At 42.5% G+C, this 20046-nt stretch overlaps 1 protein-coding gene across 1 annotated transcript; it reads left to right on the top strand.

Moving 5' to 3' along the window:
• Positions 1 to 17519: 17519 nt before the first annotated feature.
• On the top strand, positions 17520 to 18473 carry LOC114113771 (anaphase-promoting complex subunit 15-like). Its single transcript, XM_042247341.2, has 2 exons — positions 17520 to 17612; positions 17882 to 18473. The coding sequence occupies exons 1-2, from the start codon at positions 17520 to 17522 to the stop codon at positions 18176 to 18178; spliced, it is 390 nt and encodes a 129-aa protein (XP_042103275.1). The 3' UTR covers positions 18179 to 18473.
• The last annotated feature ends 1573 nt before the right edge of the window (positions 18474 to 20046 follow it).

The raw sequence follows: 20046 nt of genomic DNA, 5'->3' as shown, positions 1-20046 counted from the left end.
CTGCGTGCCTGGCACCTGTGTTCCACAGCAAGAGAAAATGCCACAATGAAAAGCCCGTGCACCACAACTAGCGAGAGTAGCCCCTGCTCACTCAACTAGAGAAAGCCTGCCAGCAGCAACGAAGACCTGGTGCAACCAAAGTTAAATGGTAAATAAAGAACATTTTTTAAAAAGATGAACGTAAGTTCTGGGGATCTAATGTACAGCATGGTGACTACAGTTAATCACAGGTAGTGCAGTGGTAGAGAATCTGCCTGCAATGCAGGAGACAGAGGAGACACAGGTTTGATCCCTGGGTCAGGAAGATTCCCTGGAGGAGGAGATGGCAACTCATTCCAGTATTCTTGCCTGGAGAATCCCATGGACAGAAGAACCTGGCGGGTCACAAAGAGTCAGACACAACTGAAACAACTGAGCACACAACGTATTATGTACTTAAAACTGCTGAAAGAATCGATCTTAAGCGCCCTCAACGCATACACAAAAGGCAACTATGAGATGGCGGACAGGTTAACTAGCTTGATTGTGGTAATTTCACAATGGATAATTATGGAAAACATGGCATTGTTCACCCTGAACATGTACATTGTTACATCAATTATACCCCAATAAATCTGGAAGAAAATATTTTTTAAAACTTACAGTCCACTATATTGATTTTGACCCTGTTCTATTTCACACCAGATTAGCTTTGGAGGAATTCAGTGGAGTTTGGCAGAAACGCTTTGAGGATGATAAAAAGAAACCTAGCTTCTGTGGTGTCATTCTTTAACATGAGCTATAAAATACTGTGGGAGTGGGGGTAGCATGTCTATTCTCAACAGAGAGTTGAAAAGACTTAAGCCATGTGATCTAAGAATACGAAAATATAAATCTTGAAATGTATGTACAGAGTTTGAAAATGGACCTCCTCTTACAAGTACTGTACAATATGGTCAAGTTTTAAGGAAAGGGGAAAAGACGGGGCTTAATGAATCCACCTCCTCTAAAGAGATTAGTCCCCTCAATTTCCATTTCATCGTCATGACAACTAGTATTCCATCATTGCCATAGTAACCAGCTGAATAGCGTTAGTCTAAAGACATGCTCTCTGATTGGGTGACCAGCGGAAGCCATTGGATGCCGCACAACAATGTTGAAAAGGGTGTTCTGCCATCACATTGACCCATTTCTAGCCTTCCAATGTGTTTCAGTTCTCCCGTGTGTTTCTCTAAACCAAATATTTTTTTTGGAATGAGACCATTTCAAGAAGTGTATAACAATTATATTCCCCTATGGCACTGCTACATTTGAGACCATGTGTTTTCTCATTTTCCAAAGTGTGGTAATAGCTGACAGATACTCCCTTCACCATGCCTCACAGTTTAAAGGCAACATTCCCTCTGCTGAAGCAACAAGGCACGCCGCCCACATCTAAACCAGATGTTGGTCACTGGTGACAACAAGCTGCCTTCTTTGTTTGACGAGGTCACTGACAAGCTGAACTGCAAGAAGGACTGAGGCTGGGGAGTGCCACTCCTGTAAAATAACAGACTGAGGGGGAAGGACTCATGCACGTGGCAGCACTCTTATTTACATATGCACATAAACTACGATTTACAACACAGAAGTGTTTTTTTAAAAAAATGTCCTTTCGAAAAGCTGTTGAGTTTTTAAAAGATAAACATTTTCCAGCTGATATTCTTGCTTGGTGCTTGCTCAAAGCAGACTGCTTATGTATTCATGAGCCTTCCTGGCATGCTCTTGGAAGCAGAGATACCTTGAGAACTCTATTCCAGCCCCAGCCTACCCTCCTCTCTAGCTGGTCCGGGCTCTTGTTTACTGTTGAGAAACTTCCTTGATGTTTTCCAGCTCTGAGTTCTCATTAAATATTGAGAAACTACCAGTGGACAACACCAAAGTTGCAAAGGGAGGAGCCTGAAAGTGCCATACAGTTGGAAGGTGGGGAATTGGGGAAGGGAGGAGGAGGACTTGTCTCCAAAATGGGTTTGCAGAACATGCACAACTGAATGTTACAGACCAATGAGAATAGTTTTCTCAAGAAGTTTTGATTAATTCAATGAATAGTTCAAAGCACCTGCCACCTGGCAGCACTCTTCCAGATCTTGAGACACAGAAGTGAGCAGATAATGAGCTCAGCACTCGTGAAGTTTTACATATTAGATTGGTGCAAAAGTAATTGCAGTTTTGCATTGTTGAACTTTGCCATTTGATATTGGGATGCATTCTTAAATAAATGTGATTATGTTATACATCATGTCAATGAGCATTTCTTGCTTTATGTTTTTTGCTAATGACTTATTACTTGCTGTTAATTTTATGTTTATTTTAGACTATAGAACTGATGTTAGACATAAAGCAAATTTGAGTAATTTTTTTTATTCAGGTTCAAAATGGGTCATAAAGCAGCAGAGACAACTCACAATATCAACAACGCATTTGGTCCAGGAACTGCTAATGAATGTACAGTGCAGTGGTGGTTCAAAAAGTTTTGTGGGGGAGACAAGAGCCTTGAAGATGAGGAGCATAGTGGCTGGCCATCAGAAGTTGACAACGACCAACTGAGAGCAACCATCATAGCTGCTCCTCTTACAACTACACTAGACATTGTCCAAGAACTCAGCATCAACCAGTCGATGGTCATTTGGCTTTTGAAGCAAATCGGTAAGGTAGAAAAGTTCAGTACAAATCATTGTTTTGAAGTGTCGTCTTCTCTTATTCTACGCAACAATAACGAACCATTTCTCACTCAGATTGTGATGTGCTACAAAAAGTGGAGTTTATAAAATGATCAGCAACAACTAGCTCAGTGGCTGGACTGAGAAGAATCTGCAGAGTGCTTCTCAAAGTCAAACTTGCACCAAAAAAACAGTCATGGTCACTGTTTGGTGGTCTGCTACCCTCAAAACCATTACATCTGCGAAGTATGCTCAGCAAATCAGTGAGATGCATGGAAAACTGCCACACCCGCAGCTGGCACTGGTCAACAGAAAGGGCCCAGTTCTTCTCCATGACAATGCCTGATCACACATTGTACAACCAGCCCTTCCAAAGTTAAACTAATTGGGCTATAATTGTGGAGTTTGCTCAACCACCGTATTCACCCTTCCTCTCACCAACCGACTACCACTTCTTCAAGCGTCTCAACTTTTTGCAGGCAAAACACTTCTACAACCAGCAGGAGGGAGAAAATGCTTTCCAAGAGTTCTTTGAATCCCAAAGCTTGGATTTTTTTTTTTTTTTTTTTGCTACTGGAATAAACAAATTTATTTCTCATTGGCAAAAATGTGTTGATTGTAATGGTTCCTATTTTGATTAACAAAGATGTGCTTGAATCTAGTTACAATCATTTACAATTTATGGTATGAAACCACAATTTATTTTGTACCAACAAGGTCCAATACTGTAAACAGCAGTATTGCATAGGAACCTGGAATGTTAGGTCCATGAATCAAGGCATATTGGAAGTGGTCAAAAGGAGATGGCAGGAGTGAACATCGACATTCTAGGAATCAGCAAACTAAAATGGACTGGAATGGGTGAATTTAATTCAGATGACCATTATATCTGCTATTGTGGTCAGGAATCCCTTAGAAGAAATGGAGTAGCCATCATGGTCAACAAAAGAGTCTGAAATGCAGTACTTGGATGCAAACTCAAAAACAACAGAATGATCTCTGTTTCCAAGGCAAACCATTCAGTATCATGGTAATTCAAGTCTATGCCACAACCAGTAACGCTGAAGAAGCTGAAGTTGAACGGTTCTATGAAGACCTACAAGACCTTCTAGAACTAATACCAAAAAAAAGATATCCTTTTCATTATAGGGGACTTGAATGCAAAAGTAGGACTCAAGAAACACCTGGAGTAACAGGCAAACAAGGTACTGCCACTGGTACATGTCACATCCCAGCCTTTGTGCTCGGAGAAGGCAATGGCACCCCACTCCAGTACTCTTGCCTGGGAAATCCCATGGACGGAGGAGCCTCGTAGGCTGCAGTCCATGGGGTCGCTAAGAGTCAGGCACAACTGAGCGAGTTCACTTTCACTTTTCACTTTCATGCATTGGAGAAGGAAATGGCAACCCATTACAGTGTTCTTGCCTGGAGAATCCCAGGGACAGGGGAGCTTGGTGGGCTGCTGTTTATGGGGTCGCACAGAGTTGGACACGACTGACGCAACTTAGCAGCAGCAGCAGCAGCCTTTGTGCTAAACACACAAAGGTTAACAAAAGCAGGCTCTCTAGCCTCAGGAAGTTTACAGAACAGAGGTGAGAGTTGCTTAGGAATGAAATGACCATTTATAACAGAGATCAGGGCACCTAAAAGAAAAGGAACTGAAGAGCCCTCTGCCAAAGGAGACTGAGCAAGGCGGGGCAGAGAAGGTGCCAGGACTTCCGGAGGAAACGATGATTGGGATGAGGGCTGGATGATGAAGGGATGAGGGAGTGACATAGGGTGGAGTGTAAGGAAGAACATTCAAGACACAGGCTGTCCAGGGCCCAAAAAGAACCCCTGGTAGAATGAGTGAGATGAGGCTAAGGAAGGGGGCAGGGCACATACCCCTGACAACACCCAAACTGCAGTATTTACTAAAAGATAAATCCTTAGCTCTTCAAACCATGTTTTTGATACTAAGAACTCACTCCTTAATTAATTTAATATAGTTCTACTTTAAATCTATGCGTGGAAAATAATTCTTTGCTTTTGGTTGGGGATTGTAATCAAGGGAATTCAGTTTGGTTTGGGACTAGAATAAAAAAGGTTTTAATTCAACAAACAGTTCTCAAGCACCAATCTACATGGCTGGCACTAATTGAAAAGAGATACCAGACCACTCAGATGGTCCTCAGGGTCTATTCATACATCCAGAACTATACAAAACCATCTAGGACATTTAGAAAATAACCAAAGAGAGCGGTGCACGCATGGGGCAACATTCACTGAACATTTGCATCTAGCTGAACTTGAGAAATCTGTATGCAGGTCAGGAAGCAACAGTTAGAACTGGACATGGAACAATAGACTGGTTCCAAATAGGAAAAGGAGTACATCAAGGCTTTATATTGTCACCCTACTTATTTAACTTATATGCAGAGTACATCATGAGAAATGCTGGGCTGGGAGAAGCACAAGCTGGAATCAAGATTGCTGGGAGAAATATCAGTAACCTCAGATACACAGATGACACCACCGTTATGGCAAAAAGTGAAGAAGAACTAAAGAGCCCCTTGATGAAAGTGAAAGAGGAGAGTGAAAAAGTTGGCTTAAAGTTCAACATTCAGAAAACTAAGATCATGGCATCTGGTCCCATCGCTTCATGGCAAATAGATGGGGAAACAGTGGAAACAGTGACTGACTTTATTTTTCTGGGCTCCAAAATCACTGCAGATGATGACTGCAGCCATGAAATTAAAAGACACTTACTCCTTGGAAGGAAAGTTATGACCAACCTAGACAACATATTAAAAAGGAGAGATATTACTTTGTCAACAAAGGTCCATCTAGTCGAGGCTATGGTTTTTCCTGTGGTCATGTATGGATGTGAGAGTTGGACTGTGAAGAAGGCTGAGCGCTGAAGAATTGATGCTTTTGAAGTGTGGTGTTGGAGAAGACTGTTGAGAGTCCCTTAGACTGCAAGGAGATCCAACCAGTCCATCCTAAAGGAGATCAGTCCTGAGTGTTCACTGGAAGGACTGATGCTAAAGTTGAAACTCCAATACTTTGGCCACCTGATGCGAAGAGCTGACTCATTTGAAAAGACCCTGATGCTGGGAAAGATTGAAGGCAGGAAGAGAAGGGGACAACAGAAGATGAGATGGTTGGATGGCATCATCAACTCAATGGACATGGGTTTGGGTGGACTCCAGGAGTTGGTGATGGACAGGGAGGCCTGGCGTGCTGTGGGGTCACAAAGAGTCGGACACGACTGAGCAACTGAACTGAGAGCCTCAAAACTGTAAACTTCTTCAAGGCAAGGCATGCCTTACTCACCCCCATAACCTGGAGTACTTAACAGTATAAAGAAGTAGTTAGAAATTCAGGTTGTGGAGTCAGGTAAGAGCAGATTCTCGGCCCAGCTTTGTTTCCTTACTAGCAGTGTAACTTTGGGCAAGTTATTTAACTATTCTGTGCCTCAGTTTGTCTACCTGAAAAATGAGATTAGTTTCCTATCAAATATGGTGGTAGGAAGATTAAGATAGAGCACATAGAGCTTTGCACAGTGCCAAATTCATAGTAAGCACTCAAGAAAGGTTAGTCATCATCATTAGTCCACTGCCTCAGGGAAGTAGGGGTTCAAAATGTGTGCTGAGAAAATTCCCTGGAAGTCCAGCACCAGGGAATGGAATTGAACCAGGTCTGGGGTCAATCCCCAGTCCAGGAACTAAGATTTCCACAAGCTGAGAGACACAGGAAAAAAAAAAAGTGCTGAATTACCGAAGATCAGGATTTTATTCTCAGTTCTATTCAAAGCCTTCAAATAGTTTCTGCTTTTTTCCCTTATGGTAAAGAATTTATTAATAGTGGTTTCCTATGTAACCACAAGAGTAGGATAAATTCATTTTAAAGGCATATGTTTGGAGAAGGCAATGGCACCCCACTCCAGTACTCTTGCCTGGAAAATCCCATGGACGGAGGAGCCCGGTAGCCTACAGTCTGTGGGGTCGCTAAGAGTCAGACATGACTGAGCGACTTCACTTTCACTTCCATGCATTGGAGAAGGAAATGGCAACCCACTCCAGTGTTCTTGCCTGGAGAATCCCAGGGACGGGGGAGCCTGGTGGGCTGCTGTCTATGGGGTCGCACAGAGGTGGACATGACTAAAGTGACTTAGCAGCAGCAGCCTTTAGCAGCAGAGAAGCCACACTGCAGTCAAGGCCTCAATGGGTCCATTCTGTCTTCAACAATAACTGGAGTGCTACACTGGAAAGTTTGTGTTAGATAACCCAGGTCTCTGATTTACACAGAATTCTTAACCAGTTACCTGGATAAGGCCGTCTGCTACACGATCATCATGCGCCAATGGATATCTTTCTGAACTTTTATTGGAAGGCCCAATAGGAAACCTACTTTGCTATAAATGTTAAAATCAGGATAAAGGGTATTTCAACACGTGACACTCAGTAAGAGTATTAGGTGAATAAAATGGGTGTTCTCTTCCTTTACTAATTTCTATGCTGCTAAATCTCCCTAATGAGCAGTTCTCCATTGGAACTTCCCTTCTTCCCTCACTTTCAAACTCCTCCCTCCCACAAAATATAACACATTTCAAACTAGAGAAGATCTCATAGTCTAATGAGTGGAAAAAGACATTTACTCCCTCATGAAAGTTTGAAGTATCACAGCCCTTGCCAGTCGCATGAATGGAGACTGGTACCTTGCACCCCAGGGACCATTAAACAAAGTAGGCAGCTAAATGCCATGAGCGCGGTCTGCATAACCTGGGGCAAGAGCCCTTGAAAGGGAAGAGCTCTCTTCCAATAGGGGAGCTGAGGGAAAGCCTAATACAGAAGATGGAGTCTTCCAGGGTTTAGGGAGGCATAGGATTTTGGTAGATAAAGATAGCATGAAGTAAAGATCTATTGTTGATTGGAGATTTTTAAAGTGTAGACCCTGGGCCTGCAACATCAGCAACACCTGGGAACTTGTTAGAAATGCAAATTCTAGAGTCCGTGCTTGCCCTATTCAATCAGAAATGAGTCATAGCATTCCGTGGTTACAAGTATCCAGGTGACTCTGGTACATGCTCTTGTTTGAGTTCCAATGATCTAGATTTAAAACTGGAGTCAGCGAACTTAATTGAGGAAAGCAATACATCTTTATTTTCACTAATCTCTAGCTGATACTTAATATCTTTTTCCAATGCAGATGTCGGCAATTAACTGCTGTGATAATAATTAGGACCAATGCAAGGTCCTATTATTTACAAATGAATCTATAAACACATATGATATCACATATTTTAAAATATTTTTATAACTGTATTGTAATATAACTGTTTTCCTTTGTAATTCCGTGTATGTAATTTGAGATATTAAAAACATTCTGAGAAAGTGTCCATCAGCTTCACAGACTTCACAGCCAAAGAGATCCATCCCATTGTACAAAAAAAAATTAAGAATTCCTAGACTAGAATTAGTCTAGACAAAGAAAACTGAGCAAAGGTTAAGAGGTAAGAAAATACAGGGCAGAACCTGTCCTCTACTTTTTTTTTTCTCCCGTATTCCATTTTGACTGAAATGTGAGAAATAGTGAGGAGGAAAAAAAAAAAAAAGTGGGATAAGGATCAGAGCGCGAGAAACCCCATCAAACCAGAATTTTAAAATAATTGCCTAGTGAAGGTAAGAAGGGTGGACTGGAATACAAAGAAATGGAAGGAGAGAGATTAAATTTCTAATCCAGGCTTGACTAATGAAAGCCCCAAATGAAGATCAAAATGGAGAAAGGAAATTACCGTGAAAGTGCTCTGAAGGTTTAATGTTGAGTATGACAGAGAGGAATCAAAGGTGACCCCAAAGTTTAAAGTGAGGCTCGCTGGAACAGAAGTCTTCCTGAGAAAAATCAGGGAAGCCAAGTAGAACAAGTTTGGGAAAGAAAAGTGCTAAGTTGCCTATAGGATACCCAGGTGAAAACATTCAGTATTTAAGATCAGGCTTACTCTGGTGGGTCAGTGGTAAAGAATCCACCTGCCAATGCCAGAGACAAGAGCTTGATCCTCTGGCAAAGGAAATGGCAACCCACTCCAGTATTGTTGCCTAGTGAGTCCCACGGACAGAGGAGCCTGGTGGGCTACAGTCCATGGTGTCACAGAAGAATCGGACATGACTTAGTGACTAAAAAACAACAATTTATTTGAGGTACTAAGGTCCTAACCTTCAAGATAATTTGCACTTCCTGAATAACTTATTTGGAGCTGGTAGGTTTCAGATTAATCTTTTTTGGATCTCTTTGACACCTGAACTTTCTAAAAAGGCTCTATCAAAAGTAGCATTATTTCAAAATCTTTCAAGTGTTTGTCAACAACAGAGATTTTTACCCTGAGGTGCATGGACCCATAGGAGTTTCCATGAATCCTTGAAATTAAAAAAAATTTTGTCATCATGGACATTTTTCTGGGAGGAAGAACATACATCAATACAAACTCAAAGGGTATGTGACCCTCCTTCCTTCTCCCAAAATGCTAAGGAATAACTCCCTAGTCATCCTTCTAAATACTCCAGGCACAGGAAGCGCTGTGGTCTGATGATATGGGGAGGAGGCACAAGCCTCAGAACAAACCAAAAAAGTCTATAATCCAGCAACGGCAAGATGCCAGTCATTGGTGAGCGGTTCTGAGTCAGGAAAAGCTCACCACACAGTCACTAGGTGAGAAAAGAGTTAGGAATTTCTCGGTCAAAATTCAGTGAAGACGACAGTAGAGGTTCTGACTCATTTCTTGAACTAAATCTTGCCCGAATACCTGTCTCTACAAGAGCAGTCATTAAAGCACACTAAAAATGGCCATTTTGGTGATAATTCCTGCACTGCTCAATTTTCCACTGTCCAGAAGAAGCTACACTACACCGATGTTGCTAGGACAGAAAGAAAACCTCAGGTCAGCAGCTGTTGCCCTCTGCTGGCTAGTTCCAAGTTACTCTCACTCCCAACCTTCTTGCCACCAAATGAAAGGTTTTGCAATTATGTCAATTTTTACAGAGCCTTTCTAGAGAGTTCAGACACCAAAGAGATGCCCCCAAAATTTAACAGAAATCTATTAGTATAAAAAAAAAAACCCTCATAATACCAAAATATCGACAATGTTACAAAGTACCCATGGCATTGTATAATGTTACACATTTGGGGGACTTTAAAGACTCTGCCTGCCAATGTAGGAGATGCAGGTCTGATCCCTGAGCTGGGAAGATTCCCTTGGAGGAGGAAATGGCAACCCACTCCAGTATTCTTGCCTGGAAAATTCCATGGACAGAGGAGCCTGGTGGGCTACAGTCCATGACGTTGCAGAGTCAGACACAATGAGCACAAACATGCTGGTGGTCCAATGATTAACGTGGAACTCTGTACCAAGATCACAGGTATAAAGCCTTGTACCAAGGCCACAGATGTGGAGCCCTATACCAAGGTCATCTCTGGAACTGACCAAGCCCCATAGCGACCATTGTCGTGAGAGCACCCTGATCTAAACTGGCTGGCTCCCTGACCCCATATTAGGTAAATCACCCATCCTATTACCACCGTCTAGCATCCTAACCACTCACTCAATGCCACCTTCCAGCAGGAATTTTGTCTTGAGGCTACGAAAGTTGGCGACTAGCCTGAGAAAGGCCTCAGCTCTCCCAGGAGCCGGCGCGCAGTTTTAACAGTGTCTTCTGCTCTAATAAGAGGGCTTCCCTGGTGGCTCAGTGGGTAAAGCGTCTGCCTACAATGCAGATTCCCTGGAGAAGGAAATGGCAACCCACTCCATTACTCTTACCTGGAAAATCCCATGGACTGAGAAGCCATGGGGTCGCAAAGAGTCGGACACGACTGAGCGACTTTCCCTTCTGCTCTAATAAACTCTGAAAGTGTTACCCACCAGGCTTCTCTGTCCATTGGATTTCTTCCCAGGTAAGAATACTGGAGTGGATTGCCATTCCCTCCTCCAAGGGATCTTTCTGACCCAGGAATCAAACCTGCGTCTCTTGCACCTGCTGCATTGGCAGGCAGGGTCTTTACCACTAGTGCCACCTGGAAAGCTCCCTATTTAATTATATAAAGTAGGGCAATCCCTTTTCTCCCCTCCCTGGCCCATGCCAGTTCTTCTTCCAGGGAAGCAAAAGGAAGACCCTGCAGGTAACCAGAACAATCCTACTTTAAGTATCTTCTCAAACTGTTTCTTCCAAGCATTTAATACTTTCTCCACGAAGAATTTTATTATTGGAAGCTAAGCAGTTGACAGCTTTTCAATACTGTTAACAACACACACTTGTAATTAACCGAAGTTTGACAAATCAGTACAATTTTTTTTTTTTAAGCTGGGTATCTCTTTAAGCTCCTGTAGGTCTTACTTCATTGGAAGTTAATTCCCTGAGGACACAGACAAGAAACTTGTCCTCAATATCACCCATCCCTTTAAAAATGAAACAAGACCACAGAGACTCAACTCTGATGAAATGAAACATTATTTCTCCTGGAGATTTTTGCAGGTTTTTAAACTAAAAATAACATTTTAAAAAATATGTAAAGAATCACCTTCTCAAGCTTTCCAAGGACAAATGTACTTGCTAAGCCAGATGGTGACAAACACATGTCTGAGAAAGTGGCCTCATTATGGAAAGGCATAGTTGCAAAAATTATGCAAATAAGTCATTGTGTCTGCATTAACAATTTACTGTGGAATTGTATGATTCCACATCAATTTAGTCATACGCAATTGGGTCAAAAAGTTTAACTGGGACTTCGCTAGTGATCCAGTGGTTAAGAGTCTGCCTGCCAATGCAGGGGACATGGGTTCTATCCCTAGTCTGGGAAGATCCCACATGCTGCAGGGCAACTAAGCCCACATACCGCAACTACTGAAGTGTGTGCCCTGCAACGGGAAGCCTGTGCACCACAACTAGAGAAAAGCCTGTATGTAGCAGTGAAGACACCACGCAGCCAAAAATAAAGTAAAAAACAAAGTTTAGCTGGCATGTCCAGACTGCGTCAACGAGAGTGCAAAATAGAGTCACATGCATTTCTAAATGCCCATTTTAAGAAAACCTCAACCCTCCATACTGCATAACTGTAGGAGTTTCAGGGTCTTGACACTTTCCCCTCCTCACTGTTTCTGAGAATCAGGACCCCACCAGGTATCTGCTGCCTTAGCCACGTGTCTGCTCATCAATCTGTGCTATATATGCACAGGTTATTCATTGCTCTGTTGCAAACCACCTCCTACACATTTTGGGACTCCCTACTGCTGCCCACTCCTGATCTTTTCCCTAAGCAAATGCAGAGACTCTTAATTCTCTGATGACACTACTCAGCCCAACTGCAACCTTTAGGAAAGACACCTCTCAAAGTTCAGGAAAATGGAAGGGGGCATTTCAACACCAGGAACACTTTAAAGCTGTATTGGAGGTAGCTACTCACAGCCCAGATACACCTCCATGTCTTTTATAACAGTGATCTTTCAGACTGAGACTCCACCACCTGGGGTACGTGAATATGCCCCAAGAAATACGAGGATAAAGGTCATTTCTAGGAAATCAATTTCAACCTCAACTTCTGTACAAACTCTTTCCCCCAAATGAATCTCTGTGAAGGTGCCTTTAACAGGTTATGCTTTCTATCTTCTTCAGTAATGGCTCTTCTCTTACATAAAAGCAAACTCACTTCTCACCCATAAGTTTATGTGGTGTATGAGAAGATTGTTTATGGGTCTTGAGTGAAGCACTTGTTGTGGTGGTGATTGAGTCGCTAAGTCGTGTCCAAATCTTGTGATCCGATGGAACCCATAGCCCACCAGGCGCCTCTGTCCATGGGATTCTCCAGGCAATAATACTGGAGTGGGTTGCCATGCTCTTCTCCAGGGGATCTTCCCCACCCAGGAATCGAAGGGTCTCCTGCATTGCAGGCAGTTTCTTAATCGACTAAGCTATGAGCTGCTGCTGCTACTGCTGCTAAGTCGCTTCAGTCATGTCTGACTCTCTGCAACGCCATAGACAGCAGCCCACCAGGCTCCCCTGTCCATGGGATTCTCCAGGCAAGAACACTGAAGTGGGTTGCCATTTCCTTCTCCAATGCATGAAAGTGAAAAGTGAAAGTGAAGTCACTTAGTCGTGTCCGACTCCTAGCGACCCCATGGACTGCAGCCTAGCAGGCTCCTCCATCCATGGGATTTTCCAGGCAAGAGTACTGGAGTGGGGTGCCATTGCCTTCTCCCCAATTTATATCTAACCAGGTTTTAAACATCCCATCTATGGTTTCACACTGATGCCTTTGCAAAAATACTGCTACTTCAAATTATCTGTAGAAAAGGCTTTTCTAAGCTTACCCATAAACAATTTTTGTTTGTTTGTTTGTTACCTGGTAAGCTGGTACCAGACTGGAACTTAGTCTCCTCTCTAGGTTACGAGAACAAAGTTTCCTTAGAATGCAGCTTTCGATCACAGATGATGAATTTCTTTACCTTTCAATGATTTGTTTTTATCATCTGTTTTTTACTTTGGCTACAAAAAAAAAAAAGCATTATTTAAGATTATGGTACATGTAGGATGGACCAAGCTTTCCCCACTCCTGAAAATTCCCTTAAGCCCTCAGATTCTTCTCACTTCCCTCCAGAGGGACAATCCAAGCTTTTTATCAGCTGATCTGCCCCTGATATCAGAGTCAATTTGAGCATGAATTGGTCTATAATTTAGGCATGAAACTATGACTACATAAAGGAAAGATGACTTTTTGATGTAGGATGGCCATGATATTCCTTGGACTTCAGAGAAAATTGGTTAAAATGAAACTTTTTTTCCCCTGGAAACTGCAAAGCCAGTTCTTTTAGCATATGCAATTGAAAACATCTAGGTTGTTAGGTCAGTTTTCATTCCAGTCCCAAAGAAAGGCAATGACAAAGCATGTTCAAACTGCCGCACAATTGGACTCATCTCACACGCTGGAGGGAGGCCCTTAATTCTGGACTATCTTTCAAAGATGCACGTGTCCTGGTGAGCATCCTTGGAAGACAGCATACCCCTTCACCTAAAGAGCAGACATATTCACTGTTAAGGGCTGAATGATGTCCCTCCCCACAAAAAGATGTTGACGTCATAATCCTAGTACCTCGGGATGGGAATTTATTTGGCAACAGGGTTGTTGGAGATCTAATTAGTTAAGATGAGGTCATACTGGAGTGGGCTTCTCTGGTAGCTCAGCTGGTCAAGAATCCACCTGCAATGCAGGAAACCCCAGTTCAATTCCTGGGTGAGGAAGTTCCCCTGGAGAAGAGATAGGCTATCTACTCCAGTATTTTGAGCTTCCTTGATGGCTTAGATGATATTCTTCCTGCAATTTGGGAGACCTAGGTTGGGAAGATCCTCTGGAGGAGGACATGGCAACCCACTCCAGTATTCTTGCCTGGGGAATCCTCATGGACAGAAGAGCCTGGTGGGCTACAATCCACGGGGTTGCAAAGAGTCTGTCATGACTGAGTGACTAAGCACGCATGCACACACACACACACACACACACACACACACACACACACACAGTATGGCAGGCCCTTTGTCCAATATCACACACACACACACAGAGCATGGCAGGCCCACACACACGCACACAGAGTATGGCACACACAGTATGGCAGGCCCACACACACACAGTATGGCAGGCCCTTTGTCCGACATGACTGGTGTCCTTATAAGAAGACGTCCATGTGAAGACAGAGAAGATGCCAAGTGATGGCTGGGGTCACGCAGCTCTGTGCCAAACAGTGCCAGAGACTGCTAACGACACAGCAGGTGTTGGAAGGCAAGGAAGGGTTCTCCCATAGGTTTCAGAGGGAAGACAGCCCTGCCACCATCTTAATTCCAGACTTGTAGCCTTTAGAACTGAGAGACAGTGAATTTGTTGCTTTAAACAACCAGACTTGTGGTATTTTGTAACAGCAACCCTTGGAAACTAATATAGTTACTTCCCAGAACAACACTGGAGCAAATGGAAGACATCCTTATTGACCATTAAAAAAGATTTGAGTTTCCTAAGGTCAGAATTCTATCCTGAAATGCAATGAATTGTGTGAGCAGGCATCCATCTGGGCCCATCCACATTGGCCCTGAGGGAATTGTAGCTCAGAGAACCAGTGCAAAAATGGGAATATTCTGGCTATTGCTACTGCTGTAATTACCTCCTGTGTGCTGTCAGCACACATGAAATTATGGCAGGGTGACTTGTAAAATATCAGACCCCTCACAGTTCTCAATATGAGGTATTACTAGAGGATGTAAAGATCTCTGCTCACCAGAGGAACACTTAGACAATTGACTACATTAACCAAGTCACCATAAACAGTACCTGCTCAATTCATTGAAAGAGATATTTCAAATAAAATGTTCAAATAGAATTTCTAGTATGTATGTCATTTGGTCATTAGACTCCTGGAGCTTTATGGTAATAGAAAGAACATACATATATATATATAATATGCTGATAAGTATTTAATAGGGTGATCAATAAGACTTTTAAGAAAAAAACATTAGAACAAAATTCTGGGATTTCCTTGGTGGTCCAGGGGTTAGGACTCTGAGCTTCCACTGCAAGAGGCATGGGTTTGATCCCTGTTTAGGGAACTAAGATCCTGTATGCTGAAAGGTGCAGCTGAAAAAAAATTTTTTTTTAAATCCTAGAATAATATTCTATGGGAGAAACAGAATGGAATTCAAAGAGCAATATAATAGTTCCAATTGTTACAAAACTTATTTAGATGTTTTTAAATATAAGAAATGGTAGTTATTAAGTCTTATTATAACAAGATTTTACTTATACATTTAAAAGAATGAATATTTTTATTTCTGGTGTCAACATCTACAATGTATGATAAAGTGTATCACCTGAGACATTTAAATGTAATGATGATGATTTCAGATTTAAAAAAAAAAAAATCCATCAAGGAATCATGGTTTTTCCAAAATCGGTAAAACAAGTTTGAAGACTGTTCACTGCCTTTCTGTTCACAATCCCCTCAGCTCTGGGCCTGCCTGGGTGGTTGGAGCCAGCTTACCTCAATCCCAGCACTAATCAAGCAGGCCTCATATTTATCATGGTTGACTGCTGTATGACCATCCTTGGCGTGATTAATATCTGTGTTAGTTGCTCAGTCATGTCTGATTCTCTGTGACCCCATGGACTATAGCCCTCCAGGCTCCTCTGTCCATGGAATTCTCCAGGTAAGAATCCTGGAGTGGGTAGCCATTCCCTTCTCCAGGTGAATCGTCTTGACCCAGGGATTGAACCTGGGTCTCCTGAACTATAGGCGATTCTTTACCATCTGAGCCACCAGGGAAGACGGGCAGTTGATGTTTAATAGTTGTTAAATGAATATAAGTTAAATGCCAGCAAAGAGTCATTCATATCCTCTATCTGCTTTTGCTTTGGGGACCGACTGCTCTACTGGTCTAGCCTGGAGTGCCTGAAACCAGGATGGCTGTGGAGTCAAAGGGTGTCCTACATGGCCAGACCTTGACACACTAAAAATAAGTTTAGCTCTCATCTAGAAGTTTAATCAGCTGAGTCATTATAAATCTCATATCAAATGAGACATCAATTTTCAAATTTAAATGAATTGAGGAATTGCTCTACAGTTTCTAAGACCTGTCAAAGCTCCCAAGGGACAAAGTTAGCCAAAGTCCTCTGTAAGATCAGTGTCAAGCACCATCCTGCATGTTCTGCTGTTGCCGCTGCACAGCCAAGCAGTTCTCTTTCAGAATGCACCCCAACACAGCTACCCTTTGTGGCCCTCCCTGAGTTCTACCATCAGGCAGACTCCTGCCCCCAGGTGCTGATATTAGGTTCTTGTTGTTTAGTTCCTAAGTCATGTCTGACTCTTGTGACCCCACGGACTGTAGCCCACCAGGTTCCTTTCTTTATGGAACTCTCCAGGCAGGAATACTGAAGTAGGTTGCCATTTCCTTCTCCAGGGGATCTCCCTGATCCAAGGACAGGACCTGAGTCTCCTGCATTAGCAGGCAGAGTCTGACATTAGGTACAGGGCTACAGAAAGCAGAATACATTTGCATCTCTTCATTTCCTAACATTGATATCTTACACATACCATATGGTTTTAAATTTAAAGTATCCTAGAAACAGATTATCAAAATCAGATTGAAAAAATATGCAGACAAGTCAAAAGACTTGCATTTAATGAAGCCTCATGGATCTACAAGATATCAAGAGAAGTCTCCCAAGGAAGAAGGACACAGCAAGCATATTTCTTCTGACTCATTTCCTCTGGAGAAGCAGCTTAGAATTATTCAGGCAAAAGGCCATGAAATAATTGCATTGCAGAATTGCTAAACTCTATCTACAGGGCTTTCTTGGGAAGTCACATGGCATGTTTTTTCTTTCTCACTTGGATGGGAAAAAAATTTATTTTTCTTAAACTTACTTAAAAGAAAAACAAAAAACAGAAGTTAATGTGATGTTTTTATATAGACTAATTACAGAAAATAGACTGAGAATGATTTTCTACCTAATAATAAAAAATTACAGTAAAATTATGCTTGGAAAGATTTCAGTTCTGAGTAGCTTTTCTTACTGAGTAATCCACTGGATATACTCAGCATTGCTTGGCTATAGTTGGCTAAATGTCTTGTGTGCTCATGAAGTGGTTGGGCTTTTTGTGGTCACCCCATTAGTGTGTCAATACTGAACTTTTCCCCTCTATGTATTCCTTTGCAACGGCCTGAAAAAAAAAAAAAAAAAACTAGTTGTAAAAGCAATCAAAATAAATATTTTCAGATGCTGCTTTCCAAAATTGGGTCAGAGACCACTAGGGTACTGGCTCCCTGAAGCATGGGAAGAACTTCAGACGAGATCGGGCGCATTCAGGGTGGTATGGCCATAGTAGGAAGAATTTTAGTGGCTAAAGTAGAATTGCTGAGGAAGGTATTAGAAACAAGAGAGGAAGGAAAAAAGTAGAGGAGAGGACTTAACAGTAATCGAGAGAGAAAAATCAACCATGAAGAAGAAATAAGGGAAGGTTGTAATATTTTATATGAAAGTGTCTATGGTAAGTGGAAAAAATGGCTGCTTTGATTCAGATTTGGGGTTAAAGCTAAGAGGCAAGAGGCAGAAATCCTTATAAATTCTTACACATTTCTTTATAAACTCCTCAATGTCTCTGGAAGATGCTGTACAACTCACTATTTTAAAAGCTGACAAAAGAGAAAGAAGTGCTTCCGGGTCGCTGCCGGCTGCCGCCTCCCGGCACGCTCCAGAGAATTGCAGAGAAAGACGACAACCTGGTACCTATTGGCAAGCCGGGCTCAGAGCACTATGACAAAGAGGAAGATGAAGACGACGACGAGGACAGTGAAGAGGACTCAGAGGATGACGAGGACATGCAGGACATGGATGAGATGAATGACTACAATGAGTCACCTGATGACGGGGAGGTCAATGAGGCGGACATGGAGGGCAACGAACAGGATCAGGACCAGTGGATGATCTAGGTAGACAGAAAAGGTGGTCTCAAGAAAAGGGGTCCAAAGACGGCCCTGGACTCCCTGCAGAACCAGCTGATCACCCACCTCCATGGCCCACCCCAGTGCCTGAATGCTCATCCTCAGGCACTTCCTCAGCTGCTGCCAGGACCTGATCTTCTTGGTCCCTCCCAGGCCATCAGTCTGCCCTTGAATCCCCAGGGCCTAAGCCCAGCCCACTCCCTTCTAGCCAGCATCTCACCGCTTGTTTGTCAGATCTAGTCTCTTTCTAACTTTCTTTAATAAAGACACAGGACTGAAAAAAATAAAATGAAATAAAAATAAAAACTGACAAAAGAATAAAGCATTTATCTAGCCACCCCTTTATGAGCTGTTCTTCAAGGTAACTAAATAGTTGGAGGTGCAGTTCCTCTTTGCAGATTTGTCTAATAAATGAAATTCAGTTCAGTCGCTCAGTCGTGTCCAACTCTTTGCGACCCCATGAATTGCAGCACGCCAGGCCTCCCTGTCCATCACCAACTCCCGGAGTTCACTCAGACTCACGTCCATCAAGTCAGTGATGCCATCCAGCCATCTCATCCTCTGTCGTCCCCTTCTCCTCCTGCCCCCAATCCCTCCCAGCATCAGAGTCTTTTCCAATGAGTCAACTCTTCGCATGAGGTGGCCAAAGTACTGGAACTTCAGCTTTAGCATCATTCCTTCCAAAGAAATCCCAGGGCTGATCTCCTTCAGAATGGACTGGTTGGGTCTCCTTGCAGTCCAAGGGACTCTCAAGAGTCTTCTCCAACACCACAGTTCAAAAGCATCCATTCTTTGGCACTCAGCCTTCTTCACAGTCCAACTCTCATATCCATACATGACCACAGGAAAAACCATAGCCTTGACTAGACGGACCTTAGTCAGCAAAGTAATGTCTCTGCTTTTGAATATACTATCTAGGTTGGTCATAACTTTTCTTCCAAGGAGTAAGTGTCTTTTAATTTCATGGCTGCAATCACCATCTGCAGTGATTTTGGAGCCCAGAAAAATAAAGTCTGACACTGTTTCTACTGTTTCCCCATGAAATTAAAGTGACATATTTAGAATCCAACAGTTTTGTAACCTCTACTAATACAACCAATTTAGGCAATGCCAGGTATTAGCTGTCTAATAAAACACACAACGTGTGTATGTGTGTGTGCACGTGCTAAGTCACTTCAGTCATGTCCGACTCTTGGCGACCCTTTGAACCATAGCCTGGCAGGCTCCTCTGTCCATAAGATTTTCTGGGCAAGAATACTGGAGTGGGTTGCCATGCCCTCCTCTAGAGGATCTTCCCCAACCAGGGATGGAAACCCTGTCTCTCATATCTCTTACATCTCCTGCATTGGTTCTTTACCACTAGTGCCACGTGGGAAGCCCAAAATGCACAACACTTGCTACCAAAAAAAAAAAAAAAAAAAGCAATTACTGAATGTGATCAAACATCTTGATCTAACTCCCAACATGAAGAGAAAAGAGAACAGAAAGCTTGTTAAATAATGGTTTGAGGATACCATCAGCAAAACCCTGACTGTGAAAACCTCATAGAAGAAATAAATTAAACATTTCAATCAAAAGGCAGAGACTGTCAGATACTGCTCTTTTTAATTAGTATTCTCTAGTTCTCACTACACACACTTTAAAAACAATGATACAAATAAATGACAAGTAAGAAGATTGAAAAAGATACACCATGCAAACAGGAAACACAAGCAGGCTGGAATGGTCATAAAAATGAGGCAAAGGCTTTCCTGATGGCTCAGAGGTACAGAACTTGCCTGCCAACGCAGGAGATGTGTTTGATCCCTGATCTGGGAATATCCCACAGGCTGTAGAGCAACTAAGCCTGTATGCCA

Source organism: Ovis aries, chromosome 3, assembly GCF_016772045.2.
Source record: "Ovis aries strain OAR_USU_Benz2616 breed Rambouillet chromosome 3, ARS-UI_Ramb_v3.0, whole genome shotgun sequence".
NCBI classification, from domain to species: Eukaryota; Metazoa; Chordata; class Mammalia; order Artiodactyla; family Bovidae; genus Ovis; species Ovis aries.
This window is presented reverse-complemented; position numbering and strand designations above follow the sequence as displayed.

Excerpts from the sequence above, each read along its gene's own strand:
- LOC114113771 (XM_042247341.2), top strand. The coding sequence starts at position 17,520 with ATGGGAAGAACTTCAGACGAGATCGGGCGCATTCAGGGTGGTATGGCC. Across the intron at positions 17,613-17,881 it reads AAGTAGAATTGCTGAGGAAG|CTGACAAAAGAGAAAGAAGT; the intron begins GTATTAGAAACA and ends CTATTTTAAAAG.